The sequence below is a fragment of the Echeneis naucrates genome, chromosome 4 (genome assembly GCF_900963305.1).
Source record: "Echeneis naucrates chromosome 4, fEcheNa1.1, whole genome shotgun sequence".
NCBI lineage: Eukaryota > Metazoa > Chordata > Actinopteri > Carangiformes > Echeneidae > Echeneis > Echeneis naucrates.
The window spans coordinates 5,965,247-5,986,724 of NC_042514.1; the positions used below are offsets into that span (position 1 = coordinate 5,965,247).

Sequence of the window (21,478 nt, forward strand, 5' to 3'; positions counted from 1 at the left end):
TTCGCTGTATGTTGTCCTCTGGTACAAGTCTGCACAGGGAAGTTAATTCCAGAGCTGCAGCTTCCTCCACTGGAACAGTGGAAACTGTCAGTTCCTTGGCACGACCCACCATCACCTATTACACCGCCGGTGCACTTAGCGGGCATGTCGTCAACATTGTAATGGTTTACAATGGCTGTGTTTTTACAGCATTTCCAATCTCATCATCCCTGCGGGCATTTTATTGGAGGTGAGCGTGTGCGAGTCTGCGGGCATATCATGGTCATTGGCCATTTTTGTGTGTACATGTGCGTACAGTGCAGTCCAAAGTTTCCTGTTCTCCAATCTTCCCTCCATCTGCACTTTCAGAAAGAGGTCTCAGACCTTCAAACCCCACTGTACACACATATACGCATACGTTTGGTGTGTATATGTGTGTGCGCATAACAGCATTCCTCTAGTGAACGTGAAGCATTAGCCTTTGTAATAAGGAGACCTTTTACTGAGAGCAGCTTTGTGAGCGACTGGGAGCTGCAGGCTGGGAAACAAGTCAGTGCAGGCCGTGCCACATCACAAACACACACACACGCACACACACACACACACACGCACACACACACACATACACACACACATTCACATAGGCAGCCCTTTAATGTTTCATGTCATGGCTCACACATTTCCACATGCAATCCATGCACATTCAGCGTGCACTTACAGCACGGGCACTTCTGCAACTTGTGAATGGCCACACTGCCTTTATTATGTTTCCATTTGCCAAATGTAACACAGCTACATCCTCCTTCCACACGCAGCCAAACATCCTATCAGGAATTCTCTGGCTGCCTATCTAGAAGTGGCAGCTGATCTAAGCTCATGGAACAGCAACAATTGAGCCTGCAGTGTGAAACCTATCCACCTATTTATCACAGCGATTGTAGACATGATGTGGTGGCAGGGGAATGTGCTGCCACACACTCCATCTACATCTCTGCTCGTCTCCTTTCCTGATCTTAACCCTTCTCGGCTCTTCCCTCTTCTTCCCTTTCTTCTTTCATCATGTCCCATTGGTGATCTGTCTCCCTTTTCTTGTTTACATCCCCCCCACACATCTTTTCATCTCTTCGTTTTTCACTCTTTTTTCTTCCTGCACCATTGAACTCTCATTCTCCACCTGATAAAAAAAAACCCCGCCACATACAATTCATTAAAATATCTCTACATTTACATTAAACTGACACAGAAATTCAGATTAAACTAACATGGTTACAGAAGCAGATTAGATTCCTTGGCTGCAGTGTTTAGACAGCGGATGTAATTTACAACATGTTCACATTAAAGTAAAAGCTCCTTAGTCCTGCCTCTGCTGCTGGGTACAGTTGGCTATAGCAGACCGACAGAGGAAGGACTGGAGAGCAAAAGAGATAAAGTAAAATGGGGAGAAAAAAAATCTGCAGAAACGTCTATAGGGGAAATGGTAAGTAATGCAAAGCTGTGCACGGTGAAAGGTGTGGTGGATGTTACCTGTATGCACAGGCACTGAAGGTTGCTCAGTTTCCTGGCTTGCTGTAGGTTGCTTGTCCTCCACCGTGGTCTTCACTGGAAATACAAACACACACAAACACACACACATTTGATTATTCATGTTTATGTGACTGCCCCGGCACCTAAAAGAGTTAGGAAAAAAAAAAAAAAAACCCTGTAATGAATTAAACAGGGTTTCAGTGTTGCATAATCTAAATACTGCCCACAAGCATTATCCACCCCACTGAGCAACACTTCTTGGCAAAACAGCGATGTTCACTGAAAGTCTCAACAGAAGCCTGCATTAAAATCTTTCCAAAAATAGCAGGGACCAAACCATGGCCAGGGGGGGCATGTGTGGAAACAAATTATATCTTTTTCCTTTACAAAACGGCGGGGCAAATAGTGGCATGAATAACCCCCCCCCCACACACACACACACACACATACACAGACAGACACAACCATACACAAACAAACAAGACTGAACAAAAATACAATTCTTTTGATAATCTACACAGCATGAACCACTTGGCACAAACTGAGGTCTTTTCCCACCAAAGTTTTGTCTATGTCCTTTCCCAATCTGCTCCACAACATGAAGGCTCCTTTGTTGTTGGGCTGTGCGTCGGAAAGGAATGTGACAAGGATTTCAAAGGGCTGGACAAAAGCACTCTGTCATTTGGACAGAGCCCTGTAATACAGCAGAGAGCGAGTGGGGGGTGGGGGGTGGGGGGTGAAGAGTGTGGTGGTGGTGGTGGTGGGAGAAGGTGGGGTGGGGTGGAGGGGGGGAGGCAGCTCTCCTCAGAAAACTCATCCAGTAATCAGCTCAACACCTGAACAGCTGTTTCCACCACTCAGATCATGGCACACACAGATGAGCGCAGACACGAACAGACACACACACATACAGGTTCATGCACACCATTACTGGTAACAGAGCGCCGACAAACAATCCCCACTAAAAATACACAAGGTCACAAGAGGTCCTAAATACATACACTCACACGGACAAACGCTCCTCAAATTAAAGTAAAAAGATACAGAAGACGTCCAAGCTGGTCAAAAAAAAAAAACATGTTGATTTAAGAGCTGTTATTTCTGCATGCGAACTTACGATGACTTCTGCCACTGCGTCAATCTCTTCCACCGTCTCCTGGTGTACACCGCACATGCACTCACACACCCACTTGTCAAGGACATGGTGAAGGATGAGTCATCTGACCATATTTTGCTTTACCACATCCCTGGAGACCACTGCCTATGGTTTTTGCACCACTCAACTCTCAAACGTGCATTCATCTTTGTAATGAAGGGTTTACACACTCCAACCATGCTATAATATCCCTCTCTGTGTAATTGTCAACAGACTTCTTGCTGACACAGTCTGATCACATCCTGCAGTGACATTCTCAAGGTCCCGAGGAAGAGTTTCTCTTCTGTTTTTCCTTCCATATCGCACTAATGCCAGAGCATCATGGTCATCAAATCTGTCGGCCATAACGTCCAATCCCATTTAATGATGTCTTTCCCATAGAGCTAAATCTAGATGTCACTGTTCCAGCTGAAGCTGAGCATGATGGCATTTTAACTGCTTAGCCGGGCCATTCAGTATGGAAGCATCAGCGTTTTGTTATATTTCTCTGTGTTCACTCAAGTTTTTCTTTCATTTTGAAATGGTCTGTAGACACAGAATATGTGTGAGGATAATGTGCATGTCTCTGCTAACGACTTCTAACATCTGATTAGTCGACATATTTGAAACTATATGTGGATGGAGATGAAGCCGTAGACTGATGCCATAGTGGAAGCTGAATGGAGTGAGACAGAAGTCCCAGAGGGGTTCTTACTGTGAGGACATTGGGACAGTGGAACCTGCTTGATGCGTGTCCCGTTTCGACAGGCAAACACCTCCATCTGGCACTGGTTCTGGTAGAGCTGCCCGTCGGACCCACACACCGGCTCCCCATCGTAGCCGCAGTCCCGGTAGCAAGTACAACGCTCAAACTGCTCCTCCTCCAGACAGCCAAAGACTTTGTTGCACTGGTTTCCCTGCACAAAGCCTACACACAAAAAAAGTACTAAGAGACTGAAGAAAATGTGTCTGTGCATCGTTGTTAAAGAATCACTCACCTATCCACTGATTGGTTGAGCTCTCCACCTCATTACAAGTGGGTCCATCACACAGCTCACGGGCGAGCAGACTGCTCTCGCTAACGTTGTAGAAGCGGGTGGCCTCGAAGGCTGCACGACAAGCAGAGACCCACACCGGCACATTCACACATCCACACACACAAAACAATGATGACGCTCACCATAACTAGGTCATAAACTAAAATAAATAAATAAAATCTGCACACACAAAAAATATATATCTATATATCATTTATATTATCGATTGTGATTCGGACAACTGGCAGGTTTGATGTCTGCTCTTTACAGAGAACTCCTTCATATATTCATCAGAGGCACACCTGGTTCGTAGTAGTCATAGATCTTGACCGGAACAGGCGCTGTCTTGCCCACAATGTATTCCCTGACAGCTTGAAAGGCCACACACGTCATGCACTGGCTGGGGATCTAAACAAAACACAAACGTGGATATTAACGTGGATGTCACACTAACACTCCCAACGTCGTACAAACCGATCCCCCTTCACACTACAGTGAGTTTCACATGCACATACCCCCAACAGACGCATAAACTTACTTCATCAAAGTAGAATAACACTTTTCTCCCACTGAGCTCATATCTCTTTAGACCCACTCTCTTATCCATCAGCAGCTGTGGAGGAAAACACAGGTGAATCATGCTCAGTACGTAGAAAAGCACACGGGCAAAACTCAAAACTGCTTTGTACCTTTATACCTAAAGATTTAAACTTGCCTTTGTTCTGGAATTAGTTTTGGATTGTATGTGTGTGTTGTTGTTGTTTTTTTAACTTTCATGATAAAACCAATATACACCTCTATATTTTTTTTTATAGTTTCTAGCATTTCTTTTGCAAAACTGTTTTTTGCTGAACACATAATATGCCAACATCTTTATTTGATATGTAGATCAATAATCTAACACAATTTTGACAAACACTGAACATTGCAGCATTCATTAAAGGGTCAATTTACCGGGCGGCTATGTTAGCACCAATTTAGCATTAACTAGCTGGACCTAATAAACTCCCAGCTGAGTGTATGAAGTAACCATGGACATGCACATGATCACTAATCAGCACCACAGTGGACTGGACAGCTCCACCTCCTGCTAATCAGGGTTTAGTATTCACGGAGGATTGAGAATAAAACGTACAACATAGAAAACAAAACCTAAGTTGACTAGAGCAACACCGGGTTAACAAGTCCTGATGGTCCCACAAACCATTTGCACGTTAACACTAAATAGCATCCCATTTCATAGAATCCTGGACATCAACTGTCAGAAATCCCGTAATCCCGAAGGTGTATCTCCCTTCGCTTGAATATACAGTTCACCAGTGAAGTGTATCCAAACAAAACAGAACAAAGCTTTGTTGTACAGTGCCCTCACCACCTTGTCAGATTTCACATGTTCTGGATTTGAATGTGCCCTGAGAACCAAAAGTGGAATGCAAACCATATGCAATCTTCCATGAAGCGAAGGCCGGGTGGAAAATGTATAGGACACCAATCCCAGACTTGGCTGAGTTGGTGTTAGTTGAAATTGACAAGGGGGTCACAACTTTCCTCAACGATAGTCTTTTTAGAGTTTCTTACTGAACGTGTTTCTGCTATTTTGTGACTCTTGTGAACAGAAGTGAAGTTGGGTTAGACCTCCTTGGTCGTTTCTTGTAAATATGAGGGTATGAATCAGTAATGAGGAGGCTGTTTACTGCAAATTTTGGTGTGTGCGTAGAAAGCCAGCAAAGTTAATTTTTCATTCTGTCAAAGGTGGTAGCCTTTGGACAGCAGGGGTTTATGAGGTGCACAGCCTGAGCTGGCGCCACTGAGACACACACACACACACACACACACTCTCTCCCTCTCAAACACACACACTATAGCATAGGTCTCTGTTTACAAAAGCATTGTTTGTTCAGATTGTCGATCTAGCTACTAAAAACTGCCAATGAACTCTCAAAGCTCAAATGTTATACCCCTAGTGTGTTCTGGGTCGTTAAGCAAAGCTCATTATATTGGGTGATAAGCCACAGCTGTGATGGCTCCCCGTCAGTCATTGGGCTAATCATTCATGACTACAGCATCCATGTAAGCAACTAGACATGACTGTAGAAGCCAAGCTTGCCACCATAAATTGAGGAATGCAAGTGGCGGTCGGGCAGGCAGCAGTAAAACTCGAAGGGAGGCCAGCAGGGGTGTAAACTGAGCTTATTAGCCACTACAACTCCCATCAGCTTCCACTCACACACTCACAGCAGCGTGTGTGTGTGTGTGTGCGAATGCGCGTGTGTTTAACATCTCCCCAGGTAACCAGAGAGGTGGCCCTTTTAGAGGAGGACACTATATATGTCTGATAATGAGGAACAAGCTTCTAAACGGTGGCAGGGAGCCCTCACATTTACCACCTCACTGTCACTCTCCATCAGCATGGATGTTTCTGATTCACCCATATATCCAATCAACGCTATTCCTTTAATTCAGCCCTCTTTCTATTGTAAACTATACAAGTTCTCTCTGAGCCTGTGTCTCATGAGGCCCACCAATGAGGCCAGTGTGTTTTGTTGTAGGCCCAGAGAGGCCTGATGACCTCTGACCTTATGACTTGTAACTCCTCAGGGCCTGAGCTGACTGATCTTTCTCTGATCACACCTAAAAAACTGCCATAAAAAGGGACCCTGATCATAATAACCACATGCACACGCATAAAGATATAAATGAAAGTGCACAGCTACATGCTGCTTAAAGGGTCTGTCTATTTAAAGGAGGTTGTCAGGCATCGCACCAAACAACTTTAACAACAATGAAGGGAATGTTAGGAAAACACTTGACTCCTTCCTGCAAATATTTACTTCAAAACACCTTCCGCTCCACCCCAGGAATAATTTCCATATCCGAAGTGTGTGTGTGTGTTTGTTTACACACGTGTGAACATGTACACTTGTGCCTGGAGTCAGATAAATTCCATGACGCACTGCTTCTCATCAAATTGTCTCCAGATGTCGATGCATCTGTCTGTCTTTCAACCTGTCTTACTTGACAATCTGCCCTTCCAGTCTTACTGCCACCCAGTCAGTATTTCAACAACAATATTTAATGGTTGTTATGAATCTGTGTATGTCCATGAGGATATACAGTTTGTAAACCTTTGTGTCTGTAAAGCCTGTAAAGTGTGTGCTTGCGTATTTATGAGATTACCTACCCTTTCTAGACTTTCCAAATCTGCTTGGAAACCAGAAATCATGGGAACTTCTATGACGGCCATGTTGGATGAGCCTGAGTGAAGCCACCTAGCCGGAGATTGGGGGGTTGGAAAGAAAATGGTGAGCAGCAGAGCTGTGCCTGCCTGCTACAGGCCTCCATCTTTATTTGGACGGTGTGTTCTACCTGGCACAAACTTCCAAAGAGATGTGGAAGTCCAATTTGTCCCGGTGGGCTGCTGGGTCATCGTCATCGATGGGCGCCCGCCGCTTACGGTTGAGCTCAGAGCGGTTGTCAGCACGGCTCCTGGAGCGAGAGGATGGATGACGGGAAGACGAGGGGGAGGAGGGGGGCTGCAGGTGTCGCTCCTGAAAAGGCTCTTTCAGATCCACTCTGAGCTGGAAGGCTGGCTTGGACACCGGGTCGGGTACGTTGTAAGACACATCAATCTACAGACACATGGAGAGCAGAAGGAGCGTTGCATTTGAAAACGTTATCCACGAAATTGGGACTTTGATTTTGAAAAAAAGGATAAAAAGGAAAAACAAACACAGATGGCCAGACTCATCGTAGTCAGCAATATAACGACATTTTCATAAACACCAACTTAGATAGGACTGTCCAATTCCTGCTGAGTTAACGTTTACTTTCACGGTCCCGGTCGCTTTTTGGTTTGGAACCCCTGTATGGTTAAATTATTTTAGCCATTCTAGCGGCACGTCTCAAAGGGCTGTTGGTGCCACGTTTTGGTCCACACTGAAACACTGTAATTACAATTTTGCAGAATGGCCATTAAATTTTGTTCAGGCATTCATGGTCCCCAGACTACTGACTGCCCTGATTCACCACCTTTTCCTTTAGCACCACTTGCAGGTTGCCAATTCTGGCTTTTAGTGAAATATCTCAACACTTGGTGATGGGAATAACATAAACATTGGCTCGAACATTCATGGCCTACAGGGGATGAATCGTACAAGCTTTGGTGACTGATTTTTCCTGTAATGGCACCGCATATGCTTGGCATTGTATGGTTACAAATAACTTATTATAACATTCATTTCCCTTTGTAATTAGAAAACGATGCCTTTGGGTATGTGCAAAGTTTCCTAACAGTTTTACTTTGTCCTTTGAGGATATTACAAATCACAAGCAGTCACCTAGTAATGGCCCGATACAGAAAAATAGAGCTGATGGTTTGTTACAACCTTTGCTATCAAAGCAGCTCTTAATTTCTTTGCCAAATATTTGGTGTGAAGGCTACAGGAAGCTATTTCATAAAATAATATTTTTGTACGAAGAAACAAAATTAATTAAATAACTTCTTGACAGCTGGGTGAAAGACACAAGTTTTGGCATCAAAGATTGGCAACAAACTACTTAGAGTTCAAATATTTAGGACCTCCGGCCTTGAAAAGACGAGGAAAACAGGAAAAAAAAAAAAGGCTTAGGCACCACTTTAAAGCATAAACCACAAATCATATTCAGTGGACACAAGACATGCATTCAGCAGACTACTATTTCAGCCTGAGGACAACTCACCGCTTCGACGCTCTTTTTAATCTCACAGAGGATTATTGCTGCCAGAACTGTACAAATTCTGTATAAATCATTCAGAGGGGTTTGAATCCTTTGCAAATCTACTCAATAATAATCCCGCGGCGCAGGACGTATACTCATCACATACAGTCTGTCTACAAACCCACACATGGACAGCTCTCTTTGATAGCCCCGCTGTTGTATTTCATTAGAGCCCAGGTGCTGCTGGCCTCAGGGTCTGTCAGAGCTGTGTGTTGACACACAAAGAGGTGTGGATGGAGGGAGCAAGGTGTGAAGAGAGAAATCATGTTTGTGTGTGAGAAACTCGTTTCGGAGGATGTTTCAGGCACCGCATGTTGTGAGACAACATCCTCTGTGCTATTTGGATCTGCCTCAGTCAATTCAAGCCATATTTCACATTTACGTTTCTAAAGGCAGGACTGTGAACGCTTAACTTTGATCAAGCATGCTTTTCCAGTTATGCCTTGTTTGGTTTTAAAGCAAACACTCAAAAATGGGCGATAAGAAGAGAGGAGAGAGTTTCATCCAACAAGGAGGAAAAATGACTCCCACTGTTTATGAAAAGGGGTTTCTGTTTGTCTGCGACATGGTAGAAGTAAACAGCATCCTGTCCAGGGGACCACAGGAATCAGCAGGAATGATCAACACATTCCAAGACAACTGGCTAAACTTTACCAGATTACTCCAAGGGACGAATTTGGGTATTATGAGGTGACAGCAAACTACTCTCCCCTCCTCGATTCTCGCTGTGAGCCAGCGAGAAATAAGCATAAAGTCACAGTTCCTTTTGGGTGCAGCCATGTTTGTTTGCGTGACTATGTCTGTGTACTTCTGCAATACCTGCATGAGACAGCAGCCCTCTCCCTTGGCGCTCACAAAAAGGCCTGTGGGGATACTGGGGATCTGGGAAAAAAAAAGAGCGAGAGAGAGAGAGAGAAACAGAAGAAAGAGAAGGAACAAACAAAGTCAGAGGGGGCAAGGAGAGGTGAGTGAGTCATTTATCAAGTGAATGAATGCTGTAGGCTGCTGCGCTGCCACTGGTGCTTCCCTGGCTACTAACCAGCAGGGCTTAATTGCCCCCAATTAAGCTGACACCACTAATCACAGCAGAAGAACATGCCAGGCAGAGAGAACATACTTCACTCTCACCTGAACCGCTCTCAGCTTATGGACCACTGTTAGACACACTGCAGTGCTGACCTAGCACCACGGTGCCCTGGCAAAGAGTTGGTTTGTGCACATGCTGTCAAGTTTGTAATATGTAGGCAAAGAGGCCAATAAAACACAGTTATTAAATCAGCAGGCCAGCTAGGTGCTTTTGGGAAATCCAGCTTGGTTTAGTTTGGCAGCCTGAGAAGGTTCTGGCTACTAAACATCTGGATATGAAACCAGAGATTAATGTACTGCAGTGTGGCTCTGGTACATAGTGGCTCATCAATCATTGTTATGTAAGGGAAAAGTTTCTAAATTGCATTAAAGTGCAAGAGTTTCACTTGAGGGAAATGTCTTTTCTGAAGAAGCAGAAGCCACTGGTAGAATTTTCAATGAATCGTGATGAAGTGTTGCCAGCCTCAGCAAATTGGTGTAGCTCACCTGCATGCTAAAACAACGAGGAGCAGCACATTACTTGTACTGGTTACCTTGGCACTCTGAAGGAGTTTCTTGTTGTCCCTGTTGAGTTCAAAGGTCTCCTGGAAGTCGAGGTTGGTGGAGGCCAGTGAGATGGTGAGGTTGACCCCTCCCACGTAGGACAGGATGGCATATTCTGACAGAGCCTGCAGAGCCACGCATGTGTCCTGGCACGGCGGGAGAAGAGAAGTCAACCTTTCATCATGTGCTGCTACAAGTGCTCAATTCACGAGAGAGGAGAGGCGGGAGCAAACAGGGCTACCTGTGTGGAGGAGAAGCCGCCCAAGGCATTCCTTTGCTGGGAGAGCCATTTGACCACAGGCAAGGCAGAGGCCACATCCCCGAGGAGGGTGTAGGTCAGAAGACCGTAGGCTGTCATCTCCACCTCCGCTGACACCACTGTGTAAAAAAAAAAAAAAAAAAAAAAATATTACTCAGACTTTTTATTGAATATCAGCTATTTCCAACTGAGAGGTAATATTGATGGATTTACAGAATACCTGACTGAGAGAGGCCATCGCTGAAGCCCATGAAAGTGTCCTCATCCGTCATCGTGCTGCCTGTCAGACTCCAGTGGGTGAGTCCATCTTCAGAGAGAAACAGGCAGTTTGAGGCAGAGAGGGTGCGAGGGGAACATCATGTATCATATGACTCACTGTGTCATTATCCTAATTGTCTGAATCTTTCAGCAACTATGCAGCAACAAAAGCCCCGTCCCTTTATTGTGCTTGGCAAATAAAATTGTTGTGATCAACTGAGAACATTTTTGTGTTCCTCTCAACCCAGTTGAAGCTGCAGAAACTTGCAGAAAGTTTCTGTCACAAGGAAAAGAGGGAACTGGCCAAAGGAAACCAACAGTGAGATAAGAAAAAGAAAGGAAAAGGGCGGAGTGACTCTGTTCTATGTCGTCTGTCTGACGGCCTTTCTAGCTGTGAGCAGCTTTAGAGCCGGAGACTCATTGAAAATACCCGATCCAAGAAATGAGCCATATTTCTACATTTCTGTTTACTCTCACAGTGATCTTTTAAAATGTTAACTTTTATTCCACATCTGGTCTTTGCTTGTCACCTTTTCATACATCTGTTGTCCCATACTTAGCTCTGGATGGATGAGCCTCGGGTGGCTTGTTAATCATGCTGCTCCCACTGAAGAGAGTGGCAGTACCTTGAGTGATGGCCATGTGGTTGAGCCGTCTCAAGGCCAGCGGGGCGTAAGGGCTGCGGAGCAGAGCCAAGGCGTACGCAGACAGGGCCGTGGTGTAAGGGTCATCCGCAGAGTAGGTGTTGCTCTCCAGGAAATCCTTGGCTTTGGCCACCGCCACCTTCTCTTCCTGGATCGGACGGAACAGCGTGGAAGACAAACACAGATGTGGAAGCGGCCGAGATCAACAGCTTATGAGACGTGTCAGCGCTGGACTGACTTTCATATTCTGTGGAATACTAACTGGTTAAAATAATAAAACATCAATCAATACACTTACAGTTTGCTTTGTTAAGAATGTGCCAATCTGAAAAGGCTGTTCATTTTGTAAACTCTTAGCTTTGCTCCATTTGCTCACTACAGGCTGGTACTGAGCTCAGGAGAATGTTTACACTGAGAAAATTAGGACTTTTGTAAAAAGCCAGCAAATGTACTTAAATTGCTAAATTGTTGAATGTGTTGTGTTGACAGATGATGTGCTGTAACACAACTGAAATAAAGCAGTGATAGCTGATATAGCCGGAGACTGAACAGAACTGTGACGGCTCCATGGACAGTTTGGTTTAATCAAAATAAATTTCCGCTACACAAAGGCTGTCAACATTATGACAACCCGATGAGCCAATTATAACATAATGTCTCATTTATTGTGCAGGAGTGACTTTTTCCTTTTACCTTTTTTTTTTTTTTTTTAAATCTGCAGCAGCAATTTACTGTAGTTTCACCTCAGGGATCATCACATGAGCCTTTTGCTTGACCAATGGCAAACCTTTTTCAAGCACATACATTCACTGTCTTGTCATTGTTCAGCTGTTTAGGGGGCTACCCCCTCCAACCTCACAACCATCTCCTCTGCTCAGGCAGTTATTAAATAAACATTCATTTTGACCATTAAAAAGTTGACTTTCATCTCATGCAGATGTGACCTCCCCTGTCATCCACGAGATGATAGGCCTCCAGAGCCACTCACTGTAATTGCAGCAGTCATCTTTTAATTAAGTGAAACTGGAGGGGGGGTGGATGGAGGTTTTGCTTTGATGTGGAAGATACCTTTTCAGTTTTTATCAGCTGTAAAAGGGACAGATTCTCAGAAGAGGCCCTTTGGGATAGATAGCAGAGGAAACGAGGAGAGACAGATGGATGGAGGGGAGCCAAGGAAAGGAAATGCTAAATAAAGAGTCAAATATGTGGACAAATTGAAAGCAAAGACAAAAGCAATCAGATGTTTGGTGGCTTTTATGTAGCAGGAATTTTCAAAACAAGCTGGGAATAACTGAACACAAATTTTCTCAAAACCTTTGCCTGCATGGTGCAAAAATGAAATCATTACAAATTGCTATTAGTAGGTGAGTAAAGGGAGGGGGGGGAGAATCAAGTGAAAACAGAAAGAAAAACAAATAGACAAGGGGAAAAGCAGAAAGGATAAAGAGAGGAATGCATCCTAGTTGTGTATGAGGGAACTTGATTGTTTGTACATGTCAAGTTTAATCATTTGGTGTAGTCCAAAATATGATTGGATATTAGATTAGCATCACTGGGGCATAACAAATGAGTAGGCCGACTGCCAAAACATCCGTCTTCACAAATATCAGGAATGCAGCGATATGTCCACACACGACTGAGGCTGGTAGGAGTACGGTGAAGTGCTAGCAAGTACCGCGCTGTGTGTTGTTCTTTCTTGAAATTGTACATTGAGTTTTATAGCACTGCATCCAATGTCGATGCCACATAAGTCAAAATTTAACATATCTATGAGATCCCCCCCCCCACCCAGGGGTTTAAGTGCTGACAGCTCAACTATAAGGCGTGACTGTGGTATGAGGGTTGGGGTAGACTGCTTACCTCTGTGGTTATCCCCGTCTCCAAGAGGGCTGCGACCACGTAAGCTGTAAGTGAGATCTTCCCGTGGATCCCTCCCTGTAGACAAAACACACGTTAGCTTTAATAAATCGTACCGATCTCCATCTCTTCATATTCACAGATGTCTGAGGAAAATTCGATCCAAGCATTCATCTCATTAAATCACGCAAATTCTGAAACATCCACCCCCGGAAGAAGGTATCTCCGTAAACACCTCAGCCTTCACTTGGCTTGAGCGTATATTTGGTCAGTTGGAGGTCTGACGGTGTGAAATTAGCACTAGAAAAAGAAAGAAGCCCATAGAATAAGGTAAAAGAACCATGGCAGTACCAACCCGTCTGGTCCAATCCGTGTTGTCATCGTCTCAGAGGAAGCCAATTCCTCCTCTCCTCCAACACCTTTTGCTTTTAACCACAGCCGCACCCGTTTTCACTTACACACAGGCCTACCTGAAGGTCTTTGTTGAGGATGCGTCCCATGGCAGGAAAGGAGCCGTCATCCCGCTGGTGTTTGATGAGCCAGGACTTGGCTGCTCGCAGCTCCTCGGGGTCAATGAAGATGAAACCTCTCGACTGAGCGAAGGACTTCAGCACAAATGCTGTCAACCTAGAAGGAGGAGATATGGAGGGGATGCAGATGGGTGAGGGGAAGGAGACAAGAGAGATTATCAGAGATTCTTTAAAAAATGTGGCAGCACACCCGGAGAAATAGTTAACCATCAAGAGTGTGAAATTAACAGAGTGAGCAGTTTTTCAACCCATCACAGTCTTTCAGTCTGTCAACAAAGACCGGGGGGGGGGGGGGGCGAGAGGGAACAGTTCAGATGGAGGGATGTTTTTGTCAAGAGGGCTGGTATGTATAGACGGATCTGATGAAATAGGAAAAAAAAAGAAAGGAAGTGAGGAGATGGGTGCGGCAGGGTTTGATCACGGCTACAGGATGCGGCAGCTGTACTCTTGAGAATGTGAAATCTCATACAGGCCAATCAAGTATGTTTCTGCATGTGAGCTGGAGATTCCCCAACTTATACAAACACGGATCCCGGGGAGGAAGGTTGTGAATCTGGCTGGCCTGGGAGTGCAACTGAAAGTTTATGAGCCGTGGTTTTAGTGGGCCGCGGCGGAGAAGGACCGAGGGGAATCAGCGAGGAAGGCCAAGGTCATCCCCGGGGGACACGGCTGAGCTAATAAACACACACTCATCCATAAACAACAGACCTCCTGGTCGTGGTCGAAAAGCTGCAGTCTTTGAACAACAAGTCCTCAGTGACAGCGAGACATTCCACCACAGCACTCCTGACTACAAGCGAGTTAAAAGATGAGGCAAGCTGCTTACCATAAAAAGACAGAAACACGAGATATAAACGGGAAAAAAAAACAAAAAAAACAAACAGGTCACGCTGTGGTTTCTCAACGCAGCTCACGAGTGAGAGGCCGATCCAAGTAAGAGTACCAGGGGAGATGAGTGGGGGAAAAAGAACTTTGCTCTCATAAAGCAAAACATTAAATCTTCCCTGGGTGAAACCTGGATGTTATTCCTCCCTGGAGACTCAAACAGGGACGGAGCCGCAAGCCTGTTAGAATTTTTATAATGTTAAGTAATATTGTGTCACAGGCTTTAAATGTCGGGCCCCAAGGAAAGGTACTGGAAAGTGTAAATATGATTTAGTCTGTGGAAGGAAGGAAGCACTAGATAGACTCACTTCCACCACTCTGCCTTTGGCTGGGCTCACCCTCCTCTGAACCCCGCACCCCCATCCCACCTCCTCCACTTTTTCTTTCTCCCGTTTTCTTACTTCTCACTCCGGGATCCCTTTCTGAGCTCAACATAACCAGCTCCTCACTTCAAAGGGTCGAGCTGAAGTACTTTTTTTAAAGAGACAATACATGGATGTGCTCCATGATAAAGCCGAGGTCGATAAGCTTAAAGGGGAATGTTATGAGTTGGACTTGGAGAAAATGTTTCTGACTCCCGTTTGCGTCGGGAGGGGGGCGGGTTTGTCTGCATTCAACTACCGAAACATTGCTGAAGTGTTGTTTGAGAAAGCACCCAGAGGTGTATTACTTAAACCGGATTACGACAACATATTACTACCGAGGGGTTAGAGTTTGGGATGACATCATGGATCAGGTGCTACTTCTGCTACTATTGAAAACCAGACTGGGGAAATAAAATCAAGACTGTTAGCAAATGTCTGTCTGTGTCTGATCATGTCTCTATTAGCTGGATATGTGAATATGACAACTCAGCCATTTGACAGTGTCAAATGGCTACAGAGCCAAACTAAAACAGAAGAAATACAAAACTTCATCTTTCAAGTTTGGCGCAGGGATGGAAATAGATATTAAGCAAATGCTGTAATAGATATCAGTTCTTTCAGTCTCCAGTATTCAGCCCCCCAACCCTGCTAACGCTGTCAGATCAGTCTTTGGGCAGACAAAAATACCGTGCCAGCCTCAACATGTAGAGCCAAGAGATGAGACCTCATGAAAAATTGAAGATATATACACACACTGCCCCGCTCTTAGGAAAGAGCTGACTTTTGACAGGTTTGTTAAAAGGATTTTTTTAGTTCAGTAGAAGGTATTCTTCAGATTTAGGTTAAGATACGTTTTTTACCTAAGTGTTGAAAGTGTTTACAGTGTTGGGGAATAAACATAATCAATGAAAGGCCCACCAGTATGATCTCATGTCGCAAATAAACAGTTTTTATTCTAGTTAGAATAACAGGAGCCACGACAGAGCGGTGACTCGAACCGCCATTGTTCCTCATCAGTGTCTCTCTGCTTCTGAATCCCATTAAGTCAGCCAACTTTCAGCCCACTCTGTGCCGTGTTAACAGCCTTTAGCAGCAGAGATGGCCAGCACTGCACACCAAACAATTGCTGGCAGGCCTTGTTATTATATTCAAACCTTTCAGCACATCTCGTCAATTTCCTCTCAGATACATTTTTACAAGCTGGAATACATTAACACTGCATTACGGGAGCTTTTAAGAAGGCGGTAAATACGCTGCTCCACTTCTGAACTCTGGAGCCAAAACAAAAGCTGAGCTTGTTTTGGATGCAAACAAGTTGCTGATGGATTCATAAAGTGTCCGATGCAGGTTTACTGAAGGTTCACCATCTGTGTTGTGCCCACAACCCACACTTGTTGCCTCGGGCGCCGAGGAAAATTCCAAACCACTGCTTGTTACATCCTCATATCCTCTCGCAGTCATCGAGGGGAAGAGTTCAAGGTTTCCATGGCTGTTTAATGTTACCAATTACACCCAGGTAGTGAGTCATTACGAGGCAGGCACCAAATCTTTTCACAATTTTCTAGGTCATGTCCAAAACACGCAGAGAGCCGTTTGGTGAAGTGGCTCCAGACAAGTTATAACCGTGTCTCCAATAGCAGCATTAACAGCTTGTCTGTGGGGCCAAAGCAGCATGGGTCCACTCAGGGTGACGGATATGAATCCTGATTTACTGCAAATAAATCCTGACAGCTTCGCCGACCTCAGGGATCCAATTATGCAATTTGTTTATGATTCTCTGTTGTTTATGTAACCTGCTGTTTCACTGTGTTAGCTCTTTAAATCTCATAATACCCAACTGAAGTCATAAATCAATCAGAGGTATCCACATTGTGCATGGGCCTCAAAATGTGAGTGGTGGAGCTCCCCATTGAGAGCACCGATTCCAATTTTATAAATATTATGAGATGATTCCGTCTGCCTGCCGACCTCCAGAGGCCGTAAACATGAAATTAAAACTCGCCAGCGATTTAAACACACTAACAGGAAAAGATTCATTTGAGCATGGTGTACTGAGACGCTGATAAAATAAAAATTAATTGCCTTGGCAAGCAATCTGTGTTCCAGTTAAAGCTGAAGAATGTGGCAACAGCTAAGCGAATTTTGGCTGGTATGAGTAGTATAAACTATACCCCCAAAATGACTTACCACATACTGCCGGAGGAATCCCTCTCTCCGAACGCACTGTACGATCCATCCTGCCGTTTGTAGGTCAGTTGTCTCTGGTAGCCTGGATGAGGGAGACAGTGGGAGAGGACAGCTCCTCAGAAATCACTGTTCCAAATTATTTACAAAGTTTTACAGAGGATGTAAAGTTTGTAGCAAATCCAACTGAAGTTTTTTTTTTTTTCCCTTCAAACCATCATTGCAAATATTTGGTCAGAAAAACTGACTAAAAAAGGCAGCGTGAAAAGGCATTCCAAAGGATTCTTACACTCTGTATGTAATGGGACAAATATACACAGGCTGCAAGAAGGAAAGATGATATATTGAGAGTAAACCAAACAGCAACTTTCTGGTATGAAACAGGAAGCCAACAAGAGGTGCCAAAAACTGCACAGTTTTGGTCTGTATGGCCTTTCCCTCCTTCATGGTGACTGTCAGTTTTTATGGAAGTCAGACATATCAATTCTATCAAGGCTTAAGGTCGCACACAGTTTAAATCAATGATGCAACAGAGGCTGCATCCGTCTTTATGTTCAGTGTATGCATGAAAAAGAATTTCAAGAAAATTGGATTTAATGTTCCATCACAGCATTCGTGTTTTAAAGGAAGGTATTTCTTTTGTCACGTGACCTTTGAAGCTCAGGCTGAGGAACCCAGAAGCGACAAGGTGAGAAGGAATTCGTGGCAAAAAAAGACCAGCAGAAATCAGCACTTCAGTAGGTGCAGCTGACCTGACCCTGAAATGCTCTTTGACCATTGGGCTGTTTAAAGTACAAACACTCAATGTGCTACATGCAAATGATGTGAAGCACAGCTGACTTTTACCAACGAGAGCTGTGTCTGAATATATGAACGAAAATACCAAGTTTGCTTTCGCATGCCCTCGTTGTCACTGTTGCGGACAAGATGACGCACTTTGCATTAGTCATTGTGATTACGCAATGACAGCAGAGAATCAATTCAAATGTGTCCAGCAGCTCCACGAAAGTGTGTGATTTAAGCAAAAACCACATAGAATTATCAGAACATTTTTTTCTGCTATTTTAAAGAGCTCAGTTGCTGAATTGGCACTTTTTTTCATTCTGTCAGTACAGTTATTTCAAATGTCACTACTTTGCCAAACTGATCAAGGCACACGAACAACCCTGCAGGGTGGCCTGTCTCGTATACCACACAAGGAGATGTCTAGGGGGCGATGCTGAAGGGATGGTGGGTAAGTGAAGAAAATGGGGGAGGTTGAGGAAAGACAGGTCTGGGTAACAGCTAAAAACTTCCACCGTCATGTTCCAATCCACGACCCAGAGTAGTGCCAGATTCCTCTGTCAAGAAATCCACAATTCCACAAACAAAATCCATTATCCATGGTAAACTTCACTTCAATGGCTTCCAGAAAACCCAACAAGAGCACACAACTTTTTTTGCTTCTTTGCAGCAATTACAAGAATATTCCTTCCTTTCACCATGAAACCACTTTATGGATGGCCAAACTAGAAGGGCTTTAACTCATTGAGATTAATTGATGCTCTTGTTTCCTCTGCTTAAACAGCTGCTAGCTAACTGGAGATCCACCCAACCCCTTATGAAGAAGACCAGCTTTCACCCACCAGGATAAATTTGCACTTAAAGTGGGTCTAAGGTTATGGTGTACTATGAAAAGCAGTTCTTTACCTTGCAGCAGGTAGTCAGTCGCTTCGTTCTCAACCTCAGGGCTGAGTTGTCTGGTCTTCTGTAGGTATTTCAGAACAAAGACATTTGGTGCAAAGTGGATCATGTTCTGCTCCCCACATCCAAATGGCAACCGTAACAGCTTGTCCAGGTTATTAAGAGTCGGGCCCATGACATCCCCTGATAAAGACACACAGATACACACATGAAGTTATTACACACTGCACAATGTACAGAATTTTTCCTACAGTCAAATAAAAGCTTAGGAGAGCCAAAGTTTTATAGCTACAGGTAGCTATCTGATGGATATAATAAATAGCTAATAATACCAATCATAAACGCTGTGGCTCTTTCTGATCCAGGCACCATGTTGTGAGGAACCCCCAACGTGAAGGCTTCATTGTGGTTCTCGTCAGAGTCTTCCTTCCTCCAGATTTTAAATTCTCCAACTGAGCCCCAGCCTGTAGAGAAGCCAATGTGGCGCACCTAGATGGACAAACAAACTATTATCTCTGGGGAAAAAAAAAATTAAAAAATTGCAGCAACTAGTAAGTATGTCCAATTATCACAAAAGAGTCAAAAACCTGTCCGGGGAAGTGGCCCGCCCAGTGGAGGATCACCGACTCATTGGAGGGATGTAAACCGTGTCCTACCTGGAGAGAGTAGTGCAGACGGGACTTTGAAAAGCACATTCGTAATTAACACGCCATCATCTGGGTTTTGTTTACAGACAGTCAACAAGATAGCATTATGAATCAGTGAACCCACTTTAGAAAGCAAGTGGTGCTGTTTCTGGACTCCCTCAGACCGAGCACTAATAATGTCCCTCTGCCAAGTGTTAATGACGCCAGCGTGATTCACTCGCCTCCCACACACAATCACAAACACAAACATACAAACAGACCCATGTAGAGAGCATTTTCTCCCTGGTACTGGAGTTTAACTTCATAATCACATTAAACCAAAGACCATGCATGGCCAAGCCCCACAGCTCATTAACCCTAAAATGCCATCGTCACTAAGAAAATAAATGAATCCTATTGGGCTGTAATGTGCAGTGCTCTTCTGCGGGCTTTTAATTACTGCCTTTGGTGAGTGGTGCAAAGCTAATGCCAGGGCTGGGGCCGAGAGGCAGCGTGCCAGCCAGCGAGGGCCATGCGAGCACCAGGCCATGGATCAACGAGTGTCCTCAGTGACATCAGCCCGTTAAGCGTGACCTTACCGGAAGGCACGCCAGTAAAAGTGGCGCCAGTCCTCCTAACACACAGACCCCATAGCCTGCTGAGTCTTTTTCACCCTCCTCTTTCTCAGTCAGAGCGCCCACTCATGATCCAAACACACATTTGTTCATGCTTGTTGGTGCAGGATTTCAGGGTTTTACACTCGTAGGACAAGAAAATTCTGCAGTCCCCTCGTCTTCTCACCTGCACAACGCCTCCTTTCCAACTGATCCAGAAGCTGCGGAACTCATCCCAGGAGAGGATGCCTGGTGTGGACGCACTGACCAGTGGATCGCCCATCTTGCCCAAGGAGATCCAGGAGCGAGTGTTTTGCCTCCCCCCAAGTACGATCTCTAGCATCTCTGCGCTGTCGTGGGGGCTGGCAGAGAGAGCAAAATGGGCATCGTTGTGGGTCTTCACTGCAACCTGGAACTGGTTCATCCTGGCCGGCTTTTTCACATACTGATACTCATATTTGTTGGGGGTGGAAATGTGGATCCTCTCTGACAGTGGAAATAGAAAATATGCTCAGGCACTTAGGGTCAGTAACATTCACCACATCAGCAGTACAATGAGAAGGAAATGAGTCGGCACTGACCATTTGGACAGAAGAATACACTGTAGGTGTATTCTCTGGGCAGGCCTTCTGGCTGCAAGGAGGAAGATGCCACCGGAAACACAGAAGAAGAAAAGACAAACAGCAGCACAATAAGAAACAAAAGGAGGAGATAACATTTCATCCCAATAAAACTGCACCTTTATTTTAAATAATAACAGTATGATAAAGCAAAAAGGACGCGTTGATGCACATCAGCTCTCGTACCTCCACCAGGACAGTCCTGCGAACATAGTCCAGGCCAGTCGGGATCCTTCTTTCGTCCACATCGTTGCTTGTTTTCCCCGTCTGCAGTCCATCAGAGCAGCAGCTTGGTTCACTATAGGCAATGGCCCGAGCTACCGGGCAGCAGAGAACAAAAATCAATGCACGGTGTTGGTTGTGTACAGTGTTTGTGGAGCACAGCCGGTTACTGCCTCCCCGACGAACCACGGTTGGCAGTGTTAGTGAAAAATCATGACACAAGTGAGTCCTCAGTCTCAAAGAGACTGTCGTACCGGCAGTAGTTGTAGTAGTGCAAGTCATAAAAGTGTTCTTATATTTAGGGTTTTGAAGAAAACACGATTGTGTGTTTGTGAAGTTACAAATCTTTTATGCCTCTCAGCCATCATCACCCGTAACATACATTACACAGGACAAGCATGTCTGTAAGAGGACTCCCAGTTCTCTGACTGAGGAGCACATTGGAAATGTGGTCCTGTGCCAGTGGCGTCTCTTTGTGTGTGTGTACTGAGAGGGAAACACAAGGGGCCAGGGGACTAGGAGTGGGGCCGCGGGGGGCCCATTGACCGCCAGTGACCTGCAAACTCATCAACATGCCACACAGTGTCACAGCACAGCCCTGGTTCGCTCCCCCGCTGCTGGCCTGCTTTGTTCTCACATGCGCTCTGGAGGGGACTGTTTGTAACTCCG

At 44.9% G+C, this 21,478-nt stretch overlaps 1 protein-coding gene across 1 annotated transcript in view; it reads right to left on the minus strand.

The window, feature by feature from the left end:
- The window catches only part of cpamd8 (C3 and PZP like alpha-2-macroglobulin domain containing 8), a 38,655-nt gene that overhangs the window by 2,512 nt on the left and 14,665 nt on the right, over positions 1 to 21,478 (minus strand). Inside the window, exons 22-42 of the mRNA XM_029499672.1 lie at positions 20,774 to 20,904; positions 20,549 to 20,600; positions 20,155 to 20,453; positions 19,315 to 19,383; positions 19,060 to 19,216; positions 18,734 to 18,910; positions 17,048 to 17,129; positions 13,551 to 13,707; positions 13,084 to 13,158; positions 11,206 to 11,371; positions 10,542 to 10,628; positions 10,304 to 10,440; positions 10,053 to 10,208; positions 9,253 to 9,315; positions 7,042 to 7,304; positions 6,857 to 6,944; positions 4,214 to 4,288; positions 3,978 to 4,083; positions 3,637 to 3,747; positions 3,354 to 3,566; positions 1,504 to 1,578 (exon numbers count right to left, since the gene is read on the minus strand). Of these exons, the coding sequence (XP_029355532.1) occupies positions 1,504 to 1,578; positions 3,354 to 3,566; positions 3,637 to 3,747; positions 3,978 to 4,083; positions 4,214 to 4,288; positions 6,857 to 6,944; positions 7,042 to 7,304; positions 9,253 to 9,315; positions 10,053 to 10,208; positions 10,304 to 10,440; positions 10,542 to 10,628; positions 11,206 to 11,371; positions 13,084 to 13,158; positions 13,551 to 13,707; positions 17,048 to 17,129; positions 18,734 to 18,910; positions 19,060 to 19,216; positions 19,315 to 19,383; positions 20,155 to 20,453; positions 20,549 to 20,600; positions 20,774 to 20,904 (2,739 nt within the window). The remainder of the gene's footprint in view (positions 1 to 1,503; positions 1,579 to 3,353; positions 3,567 to 3,636; positions 3,748 to 3,977; positions 4,084 to 4,213; positions 4,289 to 6,856; positions 6,945 to 7,041; positions 7,305 to 9,252; positions 9,316 to 10,052; positions 10,209 to 10,303; positions 10,441 to 10,541; positions 10,629 to 11,205; positions 11,372 to 13,083; positions 13,159 to 13,550; positions 13,708 to 17,047; positions 17,130 to 18,733; positions 18,911 to 19,059; positions 19,217 to 19,314; positions 19,384 to 20,154; positions 20,454 to 20,548; positions 20,601 to 20,773; positions 20,905 to 21,478) is intronic.